At 38.8% G+C, this 20,264-nt stretch overlaps 2 protein-coding genes and 1 long non-coding RNA gene across 4 annotated transcripts in view; 1 reads left to right on the forward strand and 2 right to left on the reverse strand.

Annotated features, from left to right (window-relative positions):
* The window catches only part of LOC306997482 (serine/threonine-protein kinase pim-1-like), a gene marked incomplete at its 3' end in the record, with an annotated part of 133,233 nt that extends 116,195 nt beyond the window's left edge, over nt 1-17,038 (reverse strand). The window contains exon 1 of the mRNA XM_079610786.1: nt 16,885-17,038. Within this exon, the coding sequence (XP_079466912.1) occupies nt 16,885-16,903 (19 nt within the window). The 5' untranslated portion in view covers nt 16,904-17,038. The remainder of the gene's footprint in view (nt 1-16,884) is intronic.
* On the forward strand, nt 8,146-9,891 carry LOC306996794 (uncharacterized protein). Its single transcript, XM_079609686.1, has 2 exons — nt 8,146-9,082; nt 9,185-9,891. Exons 1-2 carry the CDS (start codon nt 8,158-8,160, stop codon nt 9,430-9,432), a joined length of 1,173 nt encoding a protein of 390 aa, XP_079465812.1. The 5' UTR covers nt 8,146-8,157; the 3' UTR covers nt 9,433-9,891.
* Nucleotides 17,039-18,273: 1,235 nt separating the features above from the next.
* LOC306996453 lies at nt 18,274-19,188 on the reverse strand. Of its 2 annotated transcripts, XR_013797092.1 has the most exons (4): nt 19,105-19,188; nt 18,883-18,988; nt 18,692-18,755; nt 18,274-18,574 (listed from the first exon to the last, which is right to left on the reverse strand). It is a non-coding gene; the product is annotated as an uncharacterized lncRNA (long non-coding RNA). The 2 variants fall into 2 exon arrangements; XR_013797093.1 differs by having other exon boundaries at nt 18,274-18,755.
* Nucleotides 19,189-20,264: the final 1,076 nt, after the last annotated feature.

The raw sequence follows: 20,264 nt of genomic DNA on the forward strand, positions 1-20,264 counted from the left end.
ATACCAGACGTGTAGAACAGACTCCATACTATATGCTGACTGGAAAGAAGCCTGATCTTTCAAAAATGAAAATATTTGGGTCAGAGTGCTATGCATACAAACAGAACAAGAAAGTTAGACTCTCGATGTGAAAAAGGGATTTTCATTGGTTATGACAAGAATAGCCCTGCATATCTAGTTTTCTATCCAGACTCAGGAAAAGTGAACAAAAGTAGGTTGGTGGAGTTTCTCACAAAGAGTGGGACAGAATGCCACACTCAGACAGATCAGTTAACGTGTGAAGATGATGTGCGTAGGGAGAGCGCCGAAACTCACCTACCAAAACCTGAGAAAATAGAATTAATAAATCCCCAGGTCTTAAGATCTGAAATGTGTGACCCAAGCCCCAACACAGGTGAAAGGGAAAGTATTGAGAGCAGGCGTTATCTACAGAGAGAGAAGAGGCCTCCACAGTATTTGAGGGATTATGAGTGTGGAATAAAATTTGATGATGACCATGCACTAACCAGTATTGATTATTGTTATCGAGTTGCATGTGATGTACAGATGGTACTCAACCAGAATACGACTTTTAAAATTGTGGGTGTGTATTTGCTGCCTTTGACCGCTAAGAGGCGCTACATTCGCAGACTATGAAAAGTGTCAGTTTATTCTCTCTATTGCGTAATCTGCCGCCGCGCCGCGGCTCATTGAGAGTGATTGAAATGTGGTAACAGATCAATTCAAGTGAAACATGTAGTTAAACGAATTCATAATCACAAGACTGAAATTAAATGTAATGCATTTAATAAATAATGAAAACATTTCAGCACAAAACATTGCAATAGAAAAATATTAGGCTACATCAATGAGGCTTTGTAAGAGCATAAAACGTGATGTTAACAGCGGTCCGACGATAGCTCAGTGGACAACGCAACAGCACGAGCATCACAGAGTTTCAAGCGATGCGAGACCGAATCTCAGCCTTGGCTGACAGCGTTAAATGTTTTACCATTCTTGATGCTTAGATAGGTAACTGTTAAAGGACAAGTTCGGTATTTTACACTTAAAGCCCTGATTACAGATCGTATCTGATGAAATATAACGGTTAAGATTAAACTTTGGACACATGCTCCTGTCCCGAGAATTTTAGGTTTATTTAGCTTTCCCCCCTCACCCCCACAATGGTTGTCTATGTGCACTGGCAGATTCCTTCCTAAAACACATTAAACTTTCGTTTACAAAGACGTGAAACTCACCGAGTGGTCAGGGGTGTTCACTGATACGGTCCCAAAAAAAAACGCTGAAAAAGATGCTTTCCAACAGGTTTTATCGTAGTGTTTGTCCACCTCCATTGACTTGTATTGAATGTGCTGTGTGAGGTACGATATTCCTCCGCCGCTTCTTCTTCTGCTTCTTCTGTGTATTAAATGAAATGCCAGCGGTTTGCTTGCAATCGGCAAAGGTGCATTATCGCCACCAACTGGTGTCTATTATTCAAGCTCTCAACGGAAGAATCTGGGTGTGACGCGTTCGGCAAAATAGGTCCACAAACGCTAAATAAACCTAAAATTCTCAGGACAGGAGCATGTGTACACATTTTAATCTTAACCGTTCTATTTCATCAGATACGGTCTGTAAACAGGGCTTTAAGTGTAAAATACCGAACTTGTCCTTTAATTGAAGTCAAGCGTTTTGTTTAATTATCAATGGCACATTTCAACATAAATTTGCTACATTCCAGTAGAGGACAGACGAGAAAACTGATGAAGGAAGATTATCAGCCGATCGTGTCAGAAAATGAAAATGACGAAGCTTTAATCTGCTAAATTACTGTTTTGTGAATCATTCACGAAATTGAGATGAATGACATTGATACCTGCCATAGCAAAGGAAGAAAACAGATCCTGGGCATTTCAAGGTTTAAATAAAGTGTCGGGGGCAGTTTATTTATTTAAAACAGGGTTGCATCGAGTTAGAGTTTATTTTCTAAGTAAGAAACAGAATCTTATTCTTGCGACATTTTAAATCTGTAGGCTATTGCCAAAGAAATTGCAGCTAAATAAACAAACAGTAGGCTTGTCTACAAAACGAAACCAGTTCAAACAAGCAACATAAATTAAGATCATGCGTTTTTCTTTGCTTCTCTCTCGCGCTGGATCTCTTTTATTTTATTTTATTTAGTCTCCCTGCACTGCGCGCACCGGGTCTCTCTCTAAATTGAACATTTAATGATAATGGCCATCAACAGCTCGCGGTGACGCATCTATGGCCCATAAATAGATATTTCTCCGTCCTATGGCCCATCAAAAGATATATAGACTACATGCATTGTGCGTCCATACCCATTAATTGCCCATCTTTGGATAATGTATGCTAACACAGTTGTTTTTATTTTTTTAGGAATGTGTTTGCATCACGCTCTCCTTATGCAGCAGAGGGACACGCAGGTGTCGTTCGGTTCTCAATCGAGAATGATGGTAAGTGCACAGACGTAATATTTTACTGATGAAATGTAATTGTGTTTACAATATACATAATATACTCATCATAATATACAAGTAGGGCCTACCTATTCTTGTGTGAAATTACAAAATCGGTTGTCTTAATCCATGGCCATTAGTGATTGATAACGATAATAATACAGTTTCTTTGATTTCGGTTTCCAACATTGATAATACCTGATTATCAAATCATGATATTAGAATGATTTCTGAAGGATCATGTGACACTGAAGACTGGAGTAAGGATGCTGAAAATTCAGCTTTGATCAAAGAAATAAATTATATTTTAAAGTATATTAAAGGGGTGGTTCAGGATTTTGGACATCGGACCTCATTTTCAAGTTAGCCTGGTTGTTATTCATCAGTGGAGACAGTTTTCAAAAAAAATCATCCAGTCCTTCCAGTTGCATAGTTTGCCGATGCTAGGCTAGCGCGAGTCAACGGTATCTGTGCTAGCTTGCCATTAAAAGCAGTTTTACCCACTCCAAAGTACACCAAAAGCAAATAAATTATAACGCCAGACTGTCGATGTAAATGTCTATTGAGAGAATAATGTTAGAAATCAAAGTACCGGTCCGGTACTCTTACATCTCAATGATCGCATTACATTTACAGGAACTAGTTTCTCAGCAGCGGCGGAATTTTACTTTGCTCCGGTTAGTAGTACTGCGCCGAAAAGTAAACACAGAACAGAAGCGCGCGCACTACAGACGGGACGTCTAGCTATCTAGTAGTAGCCTTGAACAACGATATTGAAAAACATTCGATTATAAACTAAGGAATTGGCAACATGGTGATTCGTTGTGCATTTCGAAATTGTAAAAATAAACCAAATAGATGGTCATGCAAAAAGTTTCCACAAATTTCCATTGAGAGATCCAGAAAGGAACCAACTGTGGCTTCTTTCTGCTGGCTTGGACAACGAGACACCGGCAGAGACTATTAAAGTTGCGAATTTGTAGTGATTATTTTAGACCAGACGACTTTGAAAAACCCCATAATCGAAACGTTCATAAGTCACTGACAAGGAATGCAGTTCCAGCCGTCTTTCCATATGCACCAACAGCAGATGAACAGGTAATAACTTTTGTTAGGCTACTATAGCTATCTATTAAGCTAGTCCCTTCTCATAACTTATAGAATGACAATGACAGCATTAGTGGAGATAACGTTACAGTTCAATTTCTGCCCTTTTAGTATCTATCTCGATTAGTTCTTCGTCTGTGTATTCCGGCTCATACATGTACGGTTCGTTGAATAAAACACATTCCTCGTCTCCAAAGTCTGAAACATTGGCATGGCTTTCAAACGTGGCCATAGTCCTGTGTTGATTTCTTAGTGAAATATACTCTGCTTCTGTAGTGATGAGTGTCAGCGGCAGGTAAATACACTTGCGTCATGTGGAGACTCTCTCGGTTGCCTAGGTAACTTAATATCACTCCGCCGCTGCTGTAGACTGTGCTAATAAATACAGGGAACAAAGTGTAACTATTGCAATGCAATGAAAGGGTAGTTTGATTTCTAACATTATTCTCTCAACAGACATTTACATCGACAGTCTGCCGTTATAATTTATTTGCTTTTGGTGTACTTTGGAGTGGGTAAAACTGTTTTTAATGGCAGGCTAGCTTATACCGTTGACTCGCGCTAGCCTAGCATCGGCGAACTATGCAACTGGAAGGACTGGATGAAATTTTTTGAAAACTGTCTCCACTGATGAATAACAACCAGGCTAACTTGAAAATGAGGTCCGATGTCCAAAATCCTGAACCACCCCTTTAAAATAGAAAATCATTATTTTAAATTGTAATAATATTTCACAATATTACTGTTGTTTCTGTATTTTTGATCAAATAAAGTCTTGTGCCAAACTATTCAGTATGAGTTATATGAGCTCATTGCAGTGACACAATTTTTCCCAAAACTTACTAACCACGCATAATACTTTTTTTCTATAAAATGCAAACATGTAACTTCTATTTTGCTCACATATTATTGTAGCAGAGTTTGTGCTGCAATACAGCATAATTATGTGTTGGCCAAAGGTATGTTGTAAGTAGCTGAAATAAGCACAAATGTCAGGGCATGTCAAGGGCCCCAAAAACCCCTCAGACCCCAGAGGGTTAATAGGCTAATATAAAATGTACAATAGTCTATGTTTGTCCGGGATTTGAACCAGTGTTATCCAAATGATCGATGCGTAAGTTCTACCACTCGGCCATGAATTTACTCACTGAGAAATGCCCGGTTTCTCCAGTGTGTGTTCTCCAGAAAAACGCTCTTCATTCGTCTCAATCCTCAATAGAATCGTAAAAATTAATCAGCTTCATTGCACCTAATTTATTTTTGTTTGTTATTTTTGTTATTTATTATTTATTATTTTATCACGCTGCTCCCAACGGGCAATAGGCTTATGTCGCCCACCGAGGTCTAGGCGTAGGCTACAATATGAAATAAAGCCTAGGCCTATATTGTTCTCGTCTCTATTTTTAAATTATGATTCTATTTTTCTGTCCTAAAACAATGTTCTATAGTAGCCTATTTCATCTGTTAATTGACATTAACCCCGCTTACATTTCAAAATACGGCAATAGCTGCTGTTTTGCACAATGTTTTTCACAATGAATGTATTTACACACCAGTGACAATTGAGTTCATGCGACGAACAACCGTATAAGTCCAAAAAAACAAAAATTGAGATAACCATGTGACTTGAATGTATGTGTGCCACTTTGTGACCAAAACTCTGTATTTTAAATTTTAAAATAGTCTCACGTGGAAAAACCGTTTATGTCCACTAACGAAAAATGGAGACGCTGGTTGCTTTCATGTCCGCTGCGGACATTAAAAGGCAAAACCTCGGCAAAAAAAGGAGAACGAACATTTATGAATGGAAGGACAGAGCAAGGAAGTATTTAAGGGATGCTGGGAAACCATATGTGAACCGGAGAGGAGAGCAAACACGAGGAAAAAGTCCACCGAAAGAGGTGAGTGAAAGAACTGTATACAAAGTATCTAAAGTTAGCGGTTACAGTCAGAGGGGCGTGTAGGCTACTGGACGTTGTCTACTAACTTTAGAGTTCATATAGCTCACTCTGTTTAACGGATCAAGTCATGAATGAGTCGAAATAAATGCTGTAGGCTACTCCTTATAACCACGGATAAATTAATCGAAACATTTTAGCTGTGTTTAATGTCCCTAACGTTGGCTAGCGGGATAATGTTAGCTGGCTAGCCAGTTACTTTGTAGCTAGTTACAGGGGCATATTACTGGGCGTCTAACGTTACTAAAGTTCATACACCTCAGACTGTTTAGCGAATCAAGTCATGAATGGGTCGAAATGAAAGCTGAGAAAATTAGGGGGTGTTAAAATTCAGGGGATGTTTTTAAGCATGTCTCTAACGTTACTCCCTATAACCACGGAGAAATGAATCGAAACGCTTTAGGTGCGTCTCTAACACCAGCCCAGCTGCGTCACGTAGGCTAATGTTATACCATTCATTGATTGTGTTATACGTACTGCTGGCAGAATTATATATACATAAACATATGTAAATTCATCCCCAATCTTTAAGATGTTTAGAGTAGAATTTGATTGCTTTATGTCTTCACTGAAATTGGTAAATGAAAAAAAATTGACGTTTAAAATATTTTGATATAATTTTTTAATCCCCTGTTACCATTTAATGCAACACTTTGTTTTGTAATATTGTATGCTATGCTATGTTTGTTACTTGTTATATAATAAATAAATAAAATAAAATAAAAAGGTAATAATAAAAAAATGCATTGATTGTGTAAGCTTTTATATATTCTAGCTAGTAACCTTAATAGCTGCTAATAGCTCTCGTGTTCTATAGCTATAAAAAAAAACCCCGCTAATGTGACTTTGTTTCTGTTAAGGGCAAGGTGTGCAAGGAGACGTGTCCCAGGCAGTGTTCAAGCCTAACAGACCAAAGAAAACTCCAGCTCTTCACAGAGTTTTATGCTGTCTCTTATGAGAGGCAACAGGCTATCATTCTCTCTGGTTTGGAGCAGGTAGGCTAACTTACTGTAAGCAATTCATATCATGTCAACAGTATGCAATGCATTACAATGTAGGCCCATGAAATAACCAGTGAATTTAATACTACTGTATGCCTTCAATTCACTAAGACTGCACATGTGCCTGATCACTGTAAATGTTGATGATCTGCATCAAGTAGGCCGCCATGTGCATTACAGACCACAGCGAATTGGTGCCCTAAAAGGCATACTCATTGGCTTATTCATTCTCCTAACCAAAGCCTACTCACGTACTTAATGACCTTAACTTGACAGCTCTACACGACGGCTAGCCTACTACGCTATGGTAAATGTCTTTTTACTTCTAGCACAAGGTGAGTCGCAGGCGACCACGTGGGCCTGACACTGAGATAACTAAGAGGAAGTATACCTTCAAGTACCATGTGCAACAAGGAGGCCAAAGACTTGCTGTTTGTAAGCTCACATTTATGTCAGTCTTTCAACTGACCAACAGTCGCCTACAGGCAAGTTTTATATAGCCTAGCGTTTTCCGTTTGTTAACTTTTTATTACATGCATGATTTTAATTAGATACATTGTCCATTACATATTTATTTAAAGTTACTTATCTTTGAAAAGGTTATTCAAGAAAAGTTAGGCAGTCAGTCTGAGGGAACAGAGCAGGTAGCTAAAGTCAGGTCTCCATTAGAGGACTTCAGAGGAAAACATAAGAACAGGTAAGTAAAAAAAAAATCTTGAAGGACCTCATGCTCTCGTCCTGTTAGTTTTTAAAACTGCACCAATGTCAGCATCAGTTGCCCTACAACATTCCCTGATCTAATGGTGCACTGGACGCTGGCATTATAGGGAGTCTGGTGCCTTGCCACCCTATAACGCATGTACCGTAATGGTTAGGATTAAGCTCACTGTTGTTGCCCAGTCAGGAAACATATTTTTGCACTTTGAGATCGATATCAGAGGTAAAGTGCTATGCAAATGTGATGTATGATTATTCTTTGTATCATTACAACATGATACAAAGGTCATGATCTTATTTGGAATTTGGAGCCTTCTAGACTGAGAAAAGCCAGAAAATTTATTTTTGATTTATGGGGATGAAAGACAACAACTCCCAGATTGCAATGCTAAAACGCACACATCAATCGATCACATGTTTAGCATTCATGTAAACACTACATTCAGATTCACAAATCGGAATGAATTCAGTTAGATTGAAACAAAAGGTGTGCATGTAAACAATGACGATTTATGCGTCATTGAGGACTTTTTCCAGACAAAAAATATATATAAATCTTTCATCTCAGGGGGATATGAGGGAGGAAAGCATGGTAATTCAAAAATACTAAAAAGAATTAGGTTTTCTACTGATACAAAGCTTAATGCTAAATCCTGAAGTATCCCTTTAATGACTGTATGTGACAAACAAAATCGTATAGTTTAGAGGAAAGTTTAGAATTATACATTAAATTAATTTTATTGTCACAGAAACAATGCAATTGTGCAAAACAGACCAGCATAGTTTATTATATTTCCCTTGTTCATGAGTTGTGTGTTTTTTTTTAGGCCTCATAGTATTCATCCTGCAGTGAGAGAGGGAATAAGAGAGCATATCCTGAGCTTCCCACACCAACCGAACCACTACTCACGGATGAAGGGAGATGTGGAGAGGGAGTACCTGAGCCCTGATTTAAACCTGCTCCGCATGTTCCGCCTGTACAAGGAAAACAATCCAACATCCACTGCAAAGTTCTGGCTCTATAGGGACCTCTTCAAGCAGCAGAACCTCAGTTTTGGGCAGCCAAGAAGTGACACTTGTGCGAAATGTGATGCCCTGTTCTCAAAATTAACAGCTGCTACAACAGATGGAGAAAGGTTGAAGATTTCAGCCGAGAGTGAGCTTCACCACCGGAAAGCTGAAAAAGCGTACACCCAGTTGCAGGCTGACACAGAGTGGGCCAAAGCCAATGATGACTGCCATGTCATTTGTATCGACATGCAGGGGGTAGTGTTCACGCCAAACCTGACACACTCCAACGTATACTATCAACGGCAGCTGGCCAACTACAACCTCTGTATCCAGGAGATGGGCACTGACGATCCTCCTACAATGTGGCTCTGGCATGAGGGCATCGCTCACAGAGGTTCCATCGAGGTGGCAAGCTGTCTTTTGAAGTGGGCAGAAACATCTTTCGCTCCCCTAGTCCAGGCAAGAGAACGGAAGCTCATCATCTATAGTGACCGATGCTGTGGGCAGAACAACAACTGGCGAGTCCTAAACCTCATGGCCCTGCTCGTATCTAGAGGGTACTTCAGTCAGATAGAGCAGAAGTTCATGGTGTCTGGTCACTCCTTCCTTCCCTGTGACCGTTCCTTTGCCACGCTGGACAAGAGGCGTAAGGTGTCCACACTCCACACTCCCAGCGATGTAGCCGAGATGATCCGTGGAGCCAGGCAGCAGCATCCATTTAAAGTAATTGAGATGAAATGTGCGGACTTCAGGCAGCTCCCTGATGCAACATTAAAGCGACCACCTGGCTTCCTAATCACATCCATGATGTGGTTGAAAGTGACAGGTAAAAAACTAAAGAGTTGGTTTTCTGAGATTAACAGTGTTGGGGATATGTGCATGAAAAAAAATCTTTATTGAATTTCTTGTTGAATGAATTGAATTTCAGCTGCTGATCCATGGTGTGTCCACACAAAAGGAAGCCACAGCCTCTACGAGGGATGGAAGACCTGGCTGATCACCAAACAAAGGAAGAATCAACCACCTCCAGCTCCCTTGTTCTTCACCACGTATGCTCGTGCTTACAATGACCCTCTGCCCATCAAGAAGGAGAAGCACTGTGACCTAATGAAAATGATAGCCTACATGCCAGCGGAGGCCCAAGAATTTTATGGGACATTAGAATGTGGAGAGTAGCCTAGTATGTGTTGGTTATGTGCAGGGTAAGGTGGGGTATATTGTGTAAAATTAATCATAATAGTAGTTGTAGCTTATCTTGTATGCCTTATTTTATGATGTATAATAGGAATATATAGGTATCTATTTATTTAGTGAATTAATGAATGGGGTAATTATTTATGAAATGTATTATAAAAGTTAAAGGAACAAAAAATTATTTTTGTTAATACCTATGTATTGTTCATTGTTCGTACTGTTTTGTCCGTGTTTTTGTTCTGTGATTTACGTTGGCAAAAAATAAAATAAATTGAAAGAAAGAAATGCTTAATATTTTCTTTAATGTTCTGTTACTGTATTAAAACTAAGATAGTAGATAAATGGTTTAAAGTGATATGATGAATTGGACTTATACTGTTATTCCACATTAACTGGACATATACTGTTCTTCCACATTCCAGAAATGTAAATTACTCTAACTTTTTATTTTTAAGATTGATACTAAAAAAACTTATCTCATTAGATTTGGGAAGCTTTTGTTGTCTATCTTCAAGTAAAAAAAAAAAAAAAAAAATTATAATCAAGAGTCCAAATAAAAAAAAATGTATTATTCAAAATGTGAAAATATGGACTTATATGGTTCTTCGTCTCATACACACAATTTATGAGGACAATCAAGGGGCAATTGCTTTGTCAAATAACCCTATATGCCGTCAAAGGTGTAAACATGTTGACATTAAGTATCATTTTGTTCGATCTGCACTTGAAGATGGAAAGATAACTATTGAATATTGTCCTACGGCAGCCATGGTTGCAGATATTCTGACCAAACCTGTAACCAAAGCCATGCTTGATAGGTTTGTGTGTTTTATTTTTGGTGTGATGTAAATGTACATGTTTTAATGTTATTGTGTCATGTCTAAATGTTATTCAGCCTAAGAGCAAGTGGGGGTGTTGAACATTGGTGACCTTGAATGTGCTCTTTTATCATTATCATTGTGGTTTTACAGCTGTTGCAATTTAATAAATGACTGCATGCGCCTGTGTGTGTGTGCACGCCAGTCAAACGAAACCCGATGGCTACGTGAGTTTATTCCTCCGTCATGGTTTAGCCGGTATTCTACCCTTTATGGTATGATGGCAAACTTAATAGAAATTCAAAGAAAAATCCAGTACTAAATATTTAAATATTGTGTTCATTAGGTTGAAAGCTGTGTGACAGAGAGAGAGAGAGAGTTAAGCTGGCGCGAAGATGACGGTAGAGATGGAGGCGGCAAGAGAAAAGGTGAAGACTGGGGAGTGGAAGCTCCGCAAATACACAAATAGAAAGAGCAAAGTGTGGGAGACATTTGCCGAAATAATGAAAGATGATGACCAAAGTGCTGGCTTTGTCATGTGTACTTCTTGTATGCCCGATTTCCCAACACGTTGAACTGAGCAGTGCCATTGTACCATTTTAATAGGCTACTTTTAAACGCATATAGCTGAGTAATGCCCGTTTTATGTATTTTCTGAGAGGGGGGCGGGATTTTTGCTGGGCCTATGTCTATGGCCCAAATGACGCTACGGTGAGCATTTACTACTTTTAAAAAATGTGGGTCAGAAAGCGGGTCGGGTACAATATTTTCTTTATTTTTTTTGCGGTCCGAGTTGCGGGTGGGTTAGTTGAAAACGTTGGTCGGGTGCGGGTTGTTTATACATTGACCCGCGCAACACTGCTGGATGCCCATGAACATTTATCCATTGCTAAACATTCATTGTCAATCCGCTGTGTTTTACACTTTGCTCATCATTGACACTGATCATATTACTGAGCTCTATATGTTTTTCAAGCAATGTCATTTCCATTTCACTCTTGTTGTTGCTCTCACCTTTGGACAAATGTGACATTTGCCAAAACCATCAGCTTATTTTGGGCACCAGCGCATCCAGCAGTATCCGTATATAGTCACTCACGGCCCACTCCGCGTACTTTCTGACCGCTGCATTTAAAATGGGTTCATCAGCTCCTGTAGGAACACATTTGCAGAGTTTAGTAAAGCATCATCAAACACATCAACAGTGAGCGGTGTTGGAGAAGCCGACTCACGTGTCTCTGGGAGGATCAGTGCGCCTCTGAAGTCCATCAGCTTGACCTGCAGGCTGTTCGGATATATGAGGATGTTTTTTATGTGCGTGTCGTGAAAGATGCCGTGATGCATGCAGTGCTACAGCGCCACAACGAGCTGCCGAATGATGTGCTTCACCACAAACTCAGTCAGGCTGCCTCGGTTTCTCTGGACATATTCAAACAAGGTCATCGCGTGATAAGGATATTCCAGAACCAGGATGTCTTCATCTTTCCTCACAAGTATCTCATATAAGTGTATGATGTGTGTGCTAGTCGGAGGCTTCTGTAGCAGCAACATCGCCGCTGCGTCTCGGCTCAAAGGAGTGGAATAGCCGGGCTAAAGAAAAGAGGTCGACAGAAGGTTAGTTGACTCCTAACTAATCTTTGATCTCGTGACTAAAGGCCCGGGATACTTTTTCATCTCGCGAGCCTTTCAAAGTAAACTCTTGGGCTTTCCTGTCATTCATTCAAGCCATCAGTCAATTAATCACATGTTTATATTCATTTAATTACTTAAATATACTTGGGGCTAAACCACATACTTTGGGCTTAAAGAGTTTATTAAAGATGAAAGCAATGTACTTTACAACTGATGTTTCTAGGCTTTCAACTATATCTTATACGGTCTACATACAGGTTTATCAATTACCAAATTAGAATTTAATAAACGATTATTGGAGAATTTCATGAAGAATAAAGTTGTCAACTTACAAAGTCCACCAACTTCTCAGGCCGGCTCTTCTTAAAAAAACTGATGAGCACCTAAAAAGTGAAGAAAATTGTTGCAAACGTAAGTAATCTGATCCACTTTAGTTTATGTGCATCTACAATCTTTACATTTCTGATCAAAACTGTATGTTTATGTCAGGACTGAAGACTAAAGGCAGAAGAGAACAAGAGGGAAAAAGTGTGAGTAACATACTCGTTTGCTATCCGACTTGCGGAATCCCATGTAATCAGTACGGTCGCCTCTGGTTTTTAGCTCCTTCACCACCTCGTAAAGAGATCGAAAGGATCCTGAAAAACACACGTTAGCATGTTAATAATATCCAGCATGAGCCTGACGTCCAGCCGCAAACACACCTGAGGCCAGGAGACCACAGGAGTAGAGATTACACTAAAGCCAGAAGCATGAGTGACGATAATAAACACTCACTGCGTGTCGCCCTGGACCCCAGCGGACGTGTCCGTGTGCGTGGTGCGTCCTGCGGGGGTTGTGGACGCTCCTCCTCAGGCACAAAAGCACACACTTTGGTCTCCGTGTGGAAGAGACGTTTCCACGCTCTCCGGCCGCTGGCACGCGCACTCGTCCACTTTGAGTGCTTTTCTGCAAACAACAATATTGATGAGAAACGTGTGTGTTATTAGCACAGATTACGGCTGAATGATGCACTAGTTCTGCATTGAAAAACACGAGAAGAATCACACACACGTCGCTAAAGCTGCGCTACACGTAAGTCACATTTTAATTGTCTCCTGTTTATGTCTGTTTATATGCTCCTGACACCCAGAGATTTTTTTTAATGTCATTACATTGTTCAGAGCATAAGAAACAAATCATTTGTGAAAAAGGATATGTTATCCATATGCATGTTCTCTGTAGTGGACACCAGGACTCTGTTGTTTAACAATAAAATTACACAAAATTACATTGGGATTTTTTCTTTCATTCACCAATAAACGTTTCGATTTCGGGATATATTTTTTTAACCAAACATTGTATAAAGATGACTCTCAACTACGTTATGGAAGATATATCGGAATGAATTGATATGCCATTTAATTTTACTTATGCAATATGAGGGTAAAATGTCCATAAATGTAATTCCCATTCAATACAATGTATCTGTACACTGTATCTAATTTGCATATTAGTATATGTTCTTGATGTTGACTTTTATTATCCCCATGGGGAATATTTGTTGCAATGAGTTTTAACATGCATACACAGAAATAAAAACAAACATATGAAAACACAAAAACACATTTTTAAAATCACAAAATCAATGACAAAAACAGAAGCAGTCCTCCCAGACTCGTCACTGAGGACTCAGTAAACACTCAGTAAACTCTACAAGAAAGAAAAAACACTATCTTTCATTTAAGCATTTTAATGCCTGTGGCAGGAGAGATTTCCCGCCCCCTCCCTATTTAAAAAAAATGCTGGCATCCTAAATCACAGACCGATGGTAATCTCTCGAACTCATTAAACAGAGCATGTCTGATAGGATCTTCATGGCTTTGCTAAGGATTCTGGTTTGGTAAATTGTCACAACATGTAATAATGGGAAAAATAATTGCCAACATTTTCATAATATTATCTAATATTTCATAGGAATATGAACGTGTTCTTTACAGGACGTCCAGACTTCACACTCCGGCACGCATGGTCTAAAGTATAACTTGGTCAAAAGTGTGTGTGTGTGTGTGTGTGTGTATTAACCTGTGGTGTTGTTCTCCCACGCGATTCTAGTGGAAGCGGGAGCTTCACTCTACTCTGTTGAGTTTCTCTCCTCCATCATGTCTAACTCTGACTAACTCTGGTACTAACTAACTCTGACTAACTCTAACTCTGATGATAATCGCTGCACTGACTGACCTGAACAACTCGGCCTGTGACGTCATATGAAACTCACGCTGCCGGTGACGTCGCCGCGTACATAGATAAACTATAATCTATTTAAATCGAGCGGTTTAGACCAAATCTCCTGAAGAGACTCGATCTAGGGATGCAAACGATTAATCGACGATCGATTAATTGTCGATAATACATTAATCGATCAAACTTATCGATCATCGATTAAGCAGGATCATGCGCGTGCGTGCTGCTCAACCGCGAAACACAAGCGAGCGTGCCTGAGTTATGTTTGGGACTATTTTACACCTTCATCATGACTATAAGTTTTCGTGTGCATTCGCAGCCTTTTGTTTTGTGCAAATGTAAGTTGTAATAGTTTATTATGTGTACGCCTATCTATATCTGATTTATCTCATATTGGATGCATTTGGTTAAGAATTGTTGACGCGTGATCTTTAGTGCGTGCAGCTCAAACGGCAATGCACGACTAATAATGACTATTGGGACTGTCATATTACATAACATTATAAAGAGAACAATAGTGTAATAAAACATTGTGAAGTATTTGGGTTTAGTTGCCGTGTCGCGTTGTTCCAGGAAGAGCACGTCCACAACATGAGTCATTCTGAATGGCACGTAACTCAAGTTCACTTGTGCATTCACGTCATTTTGTGCAGATATCATTTGTAATATCATGTTTATTTTGTATATATCTGACTAATCTCATATAGGTTGCGCTTCTTTGAGTTAAATAACGCACTAGCAAAGTGCTCAACGGTTCATTCAGCGCGCGCCGCTCAAGCAGCAATGCACGACTAATAATGGGACTGTCATATTACATAACATCAGAACACTATTTTATTAAATCGTTGTGAATTCATTGGGTTTAGTTGCCGTTTTCAGTGCACGTCTAACGTTACAACACACTGCAAGCACGCATCTGAGGCGGCGTTGGTGACACGTTGTATTATTAGTCGTTATATTTGATTATTAAATAATTTAATATAATTATCATTCACATCGAAACATTTTACAATCCTACTAGCCCTTTATTTGGATTGAAAGCCATTCTCATTCATTTGGTGAGTAACATAGCGTTTTTAACAAACCCTGTCATGCTGTTGGCCATATGCACAGCAGCAGACACATAATTTAAATTACGATCGATCATGGGAATTTGTGAAAATTGACATCCCTTCAGTTCTATATTTGAAGTTTCCAGGTCTAGTAATCTTACTGTTACCTTTCTCAGACCAAGCATCAATAAGTGCTGCTACTAATGTTTCAAGTTTTTCAAGTTTACCAGATATATTATTATGTAGACTTAATATAGTTTAGGCTAAGCCTAACCATATAGATTTTTATTTAACATTTATTTTATGTTGCTTAATGTTTGCAACAGGTGAGCCAGTGCACAATTATTTTTTATGTATTTTAATTTTCTGTGCATAATTTATTTTGTTAAACTACATAAATCCCATTCTGTACCGTATCCCAACTGTTACAATAAAACATCATTTGAGCAATATAACATGCATTTTTGTTCAGTATATAAGCAATATTTTGCTTTTTATGTTAAAGACACTATTGATACCGTGAGAAATGTACATTCTCAGGAAAATAGCCGCTTATCAGTTAATCGTTAATCGATCGATAAGGTCAATCAATTAATGATTAATGAATTAATCGATAATTTGCATCCCTAACTCGATCGCTTTATATGATGGAGATTGAATTTATTCTCTGCTGTAAAATAACAAACCCTCCAATGCTAACTTTATAGGGAATTGTGTTTTTATGTCCAAAAACACACTGCATTCATTTATTAATCAGCATTTATTCAGTGTTACACACACTAAGCCACATTTTGAACATTGCAGATTCTTTAGCCATGTACAGTGAAGTCATGTGTAACCCACATAAGGTTACTGGAGTGCAACTCTCTACTCTGCCTGAGGGTGGCGCGTACACCCCAGGAAATTTACTATTAAATCAAACACGCATTTCCGCCGTTGAAGAAGCTGCTAGAACACAACAAGAATTGGTATGAAAAATATCCTCTTAACGATAGAAATTCAAAGAAAAATCCCATACCGAATATTTAAATATTGTGTGTTCATTAGGTTGAAAGCTGTGTGAGAGAGAGAGAGAGAGAGAGAGAGAGAGAGAGAGAGAGAGAGAGAGAGTTGGCGCGAAGATGACGGTAGAGATGGAGGCGGCAAGAGAAAAGGTGAAGACTGGGGAGTGGAAGCTCCGCAAATACACAAATGGAAAGAGCAAAGTGTGGGAGACATTTGCCGAAAGAATGAAAGATGATGACCAAAGTGCTGGCTTTGTCATGTGTACTTCTTGTATGCCCGATTTCCCAACACGTTGAACTGAGCAATGCCATTGTACCATTTTAATAGGCTACTTTTAAACGCATATAGCTCAGTAATGCCCGTTTTATGTATTTTCTGAGAGGGGGCGGGATTTTTGCTGGGAAAGTCGGGGGAGAGACACACACTTCGATTAGACTGGATAAACACATGCCCCCCCCCCTTACTACTTTTTAAAAATGTGGGTCAGAAAGCGTGTCGTTGAAAACGTCGGTCGGGTGCGGGTTGTTTATACATTGACCCGCGCAACACTGCTGGATGCCCATGAACATTTATCCAATGCTAAACATTCATTGTCAATCCGCTGTGTTTTACACTTTGCTCATCATTGACACTGATCATTTTACTGAGCTCTATATGTTTTTCAAACAATGTCATTTCCATTTCACTCTTGTTGTTGGTCGCACCTTTGGACAAATGTGACATTTGCAAAAACCATCGGCTTATTTTGGGCACCAGCGCATCCAGCAGTATCCGTATATCGTCACTCACGGCCCACTCCGCGTACTTTCTGACCGCTGCATTTAAAATGGGTTCATCAGCTCCCGTAGGAACACATGTGCAGAGTTTAGTAAAGCATCATCAAACACATCAACAGTGGGCGGTGTTGGAGAAGCCGACTCACGTGTCTCTGGGAGGATCAGTGCGCCTCTGAAGTCCATCAGCTTGACCTCCAGGCTGTTCTGATATATGAGGATGTTTTTTATGTGTGTGTCGTGAAAGATGCTGTGATGCATGCAATGCTGCAGCGCAACAGCGAGCTGCCGAATTATGTGCTTCACCGCAATCTCAGTCAGGCTGCCTCTGTTTCTCTGTACATATTCAAACAATGTCATGCCGTGATGAGGATATTCCAGCACCAGGATGTCTTCATCTTTCCTCACAAATATCTCATATAAGTGTATGATGTGTGTGCTAGTCGGAGACTTCTGTAGCTGCAACATCGGCTCAAAGGAGTGGAATATCCGGGCTAAAGAAAAGAGGTCGACAGAAGGTTAGTTGACTCCTAACTAATCTCTGATCTCATGACTAAAGGCCCGGGATACTTTTTCTTCTCGCGAGAGAGAGTTAAGAGTTAAGCGGAGGTATCTTGAGCTTCTCAAGATACCTCCGGTAAGGATGGTAATACTAATGCGATTATTATGCTGATTGTACTAGCTCCATTATTGCACCAAATAATGTTATTTTAAAACCAATCGGAGTTGTGAACCTGATTCTTACTGGTTGATACCATATAGACGCAGATTCAGATTGTTTTATGTTGATTGAGATGCTCATAAAATATCGCTAATCGCGCTAATCGTTAACATTTGAATGTGAATTTGTTTTGGTTTGTTTTGCTAATGTAACCAAAATTACATACCAGTTGTATTCAACCTGTGTCGATTGTTAGTTCTCAGCAACAGCGCCACCTCCTGGCTGGCTCGCCAAACTTTATGTAACGGGTGTCTGCAGTATTTAACAATTAATTAATTAAATTGCTATTGGTGCAGATAATTAATCAGAAGATTATTTTATTAGCTCGTAAAGGAGGTAGCGGGTTGTGGTGAGAAACAACAATCGACACAGGTTGAATACAACTGGTATGTAATTTTGGTTTCCAATGAGAAAAATCAGAAAGGTTAATTACAAATGTCAGTCAATTATACACACAATTTAAACATGAAAATTCCCCTGGAGTGCACTCTTCCTTTACCCCAAAACATAAACAGATAATTGCAATGACAGAAGAAAATAAAATTTAAAAAATTAATAATGGAGTGGTGTCTTTTTTCTTTTCCTTAAACACTCTTTTCAAGCATATATCAGTTTTGTATCAGTCTCTGTATTGGTCTTTAAATCTTGAAGAAAAACTCAATAGTCTCTACATGTGAATTGTCTTGACTGGAGCAGAAAGGAAAGGATATTGAACTCTTCTTTACGAATTGATGTCCTTTCACCTTAGTAGATTCTTTCACCGTAATAGATTCGGGTGGCTCGCCATCAAACTTGAAATTTCTCACAGGATATCACAGATCATCACCATCCGCAGAATCAAGGACAAAATAGAAATACAAAGAAGAAAAAGAAAGAGAAAACAAAACAAAAAAACCTGGCCTGATCACAGACCAGAACATTCATTTAGTGATTTCAGAAAGAATTTCACATCACATATCAAAATAACAATTAAACATACAAATAAAATTTTTCAAGAAGAGATATTACACTATGTACCTCTAAAACAATCCTACTGGTCTTTCTCACACAAGCGCACGTGACCAATAATGGCGCCCGTGAACTGAAATGGAGGAATGACCACGCGGTTCAATATGACCACACTTACAATCATTTAAAATGAAATAGTAAAATTAAACAATAGAACAAAGCAGTAGTTCTCCACAAGAACTTATATATTACTCATTTACCTCTATATTAATCGTCTTTTGCTTTCACCCATGCGTGTCTCACAGGCCCGCGTGGCCAGCAATGGCGTCGGTGAACGAGGAATATCCACACGATTCACTTTAATCTCTAACGTTGAAATACGACATGAAATTGGAAATAACAATTTAGTCAAACGAATTAACCATTTTTTAATCGTGTTAGGAAGTTTATACATTAACATTTAGAAAGTTATTCTGACTCACCGGAGTAAAATGCAACTCAACACTCACTCAGCTTCTCCATACACTTCACGGTATGAATTGAATTAAATGAACGTTTTTTCTACTTTTCTTTCAACTATATACTTTTAACTTTTAGGGCGAAGATCGACTGACGTCTTCTCTCCTCTATGCTCAACTCTCGTTTCGCAGGCGCGTCCACACACACGCACAGCGCGTGATGTCGGGAGCGTTCTCATTGGTCAATCGCAAATCAACTAATTAATAACTGCTTTTCTTAATTCACCCACTATTTTTCTAAAATCGCTTTTACACATCACTATTTTACCTTCAGTAGGGAAATTAGATGTTAATAAATTGCAAATAAATTAAACTTAACTTCTTTTATTTAACCAGGGTTACACTAGCTCAGATAAGCTAGTCACCACTGTAGCAGTTCTTTGATAGTGTTCACACCGCTAAAGGTGCCTTTATACCCTGTTTTGTTGACTTACAAGTCATTTGATTGAGAGAGAGTATTTATCCTCTTGTTTTCATATGTAAAATAAGGGTGATTTAGTTCATTTAATTGCCAATATACATGTTTGATATGTATATGAGGAGCAGAAGTTCATCTTAACCTTTAAAAAATTATAAATATACACTCTAAAAAATGCTGCGTTGTTTCAACCCAATTTTGGGTAAAATATGGACAAACCCAAACATTGGGTTAAAAATGTAATGTAAAAATTTAACCCAACGGCTGGGTTTGTCCATATTTTACCCAAAATTGGGTTGAAACAACCCAGCATTTTTTAGAGTGTATTAAAATGTGATGCATAAATAGATTTAAAAGATTAAAAACATAAATATCCAGTTTCATTTTATTTCTATACTGTGAGATGGAAGTACATGATTGATTGTTGTTCATTGGAACTGATGTTATGTGGTGTGATGTGTACCTATTCATTTACAAGGCAAGGCAAGTTTATTCATATAGCACATTTCATACACATTGGTAATTCAAAGTGCTTTACATAGAAGAAATTGAAATAATTACATACATAATAAAAGAAATAAGAATAATTAAAACAGTTTAGAAAATAAAATACAGTGCAAACAGTCGGACGAACAGTGGCACAGTGCTCATTCAGTAAATGCAAAGCTAAGCAGTGGTAATTCAAAGTGCTTTACATAGAAGAAAT

This window comes from Phoxinus phoxinus (genome assembly GCF_949152265.1).
Source record: "Phoxinus phoxinus genome assembly, chromosome: 4".
Classification (NCBI taxonomy): Eukaryota; Metazoa; Chordata; class Actinopteri; order Cypriniformes; family Leuciscidae; genus Phoxinus; species Phoxinus phoxinus.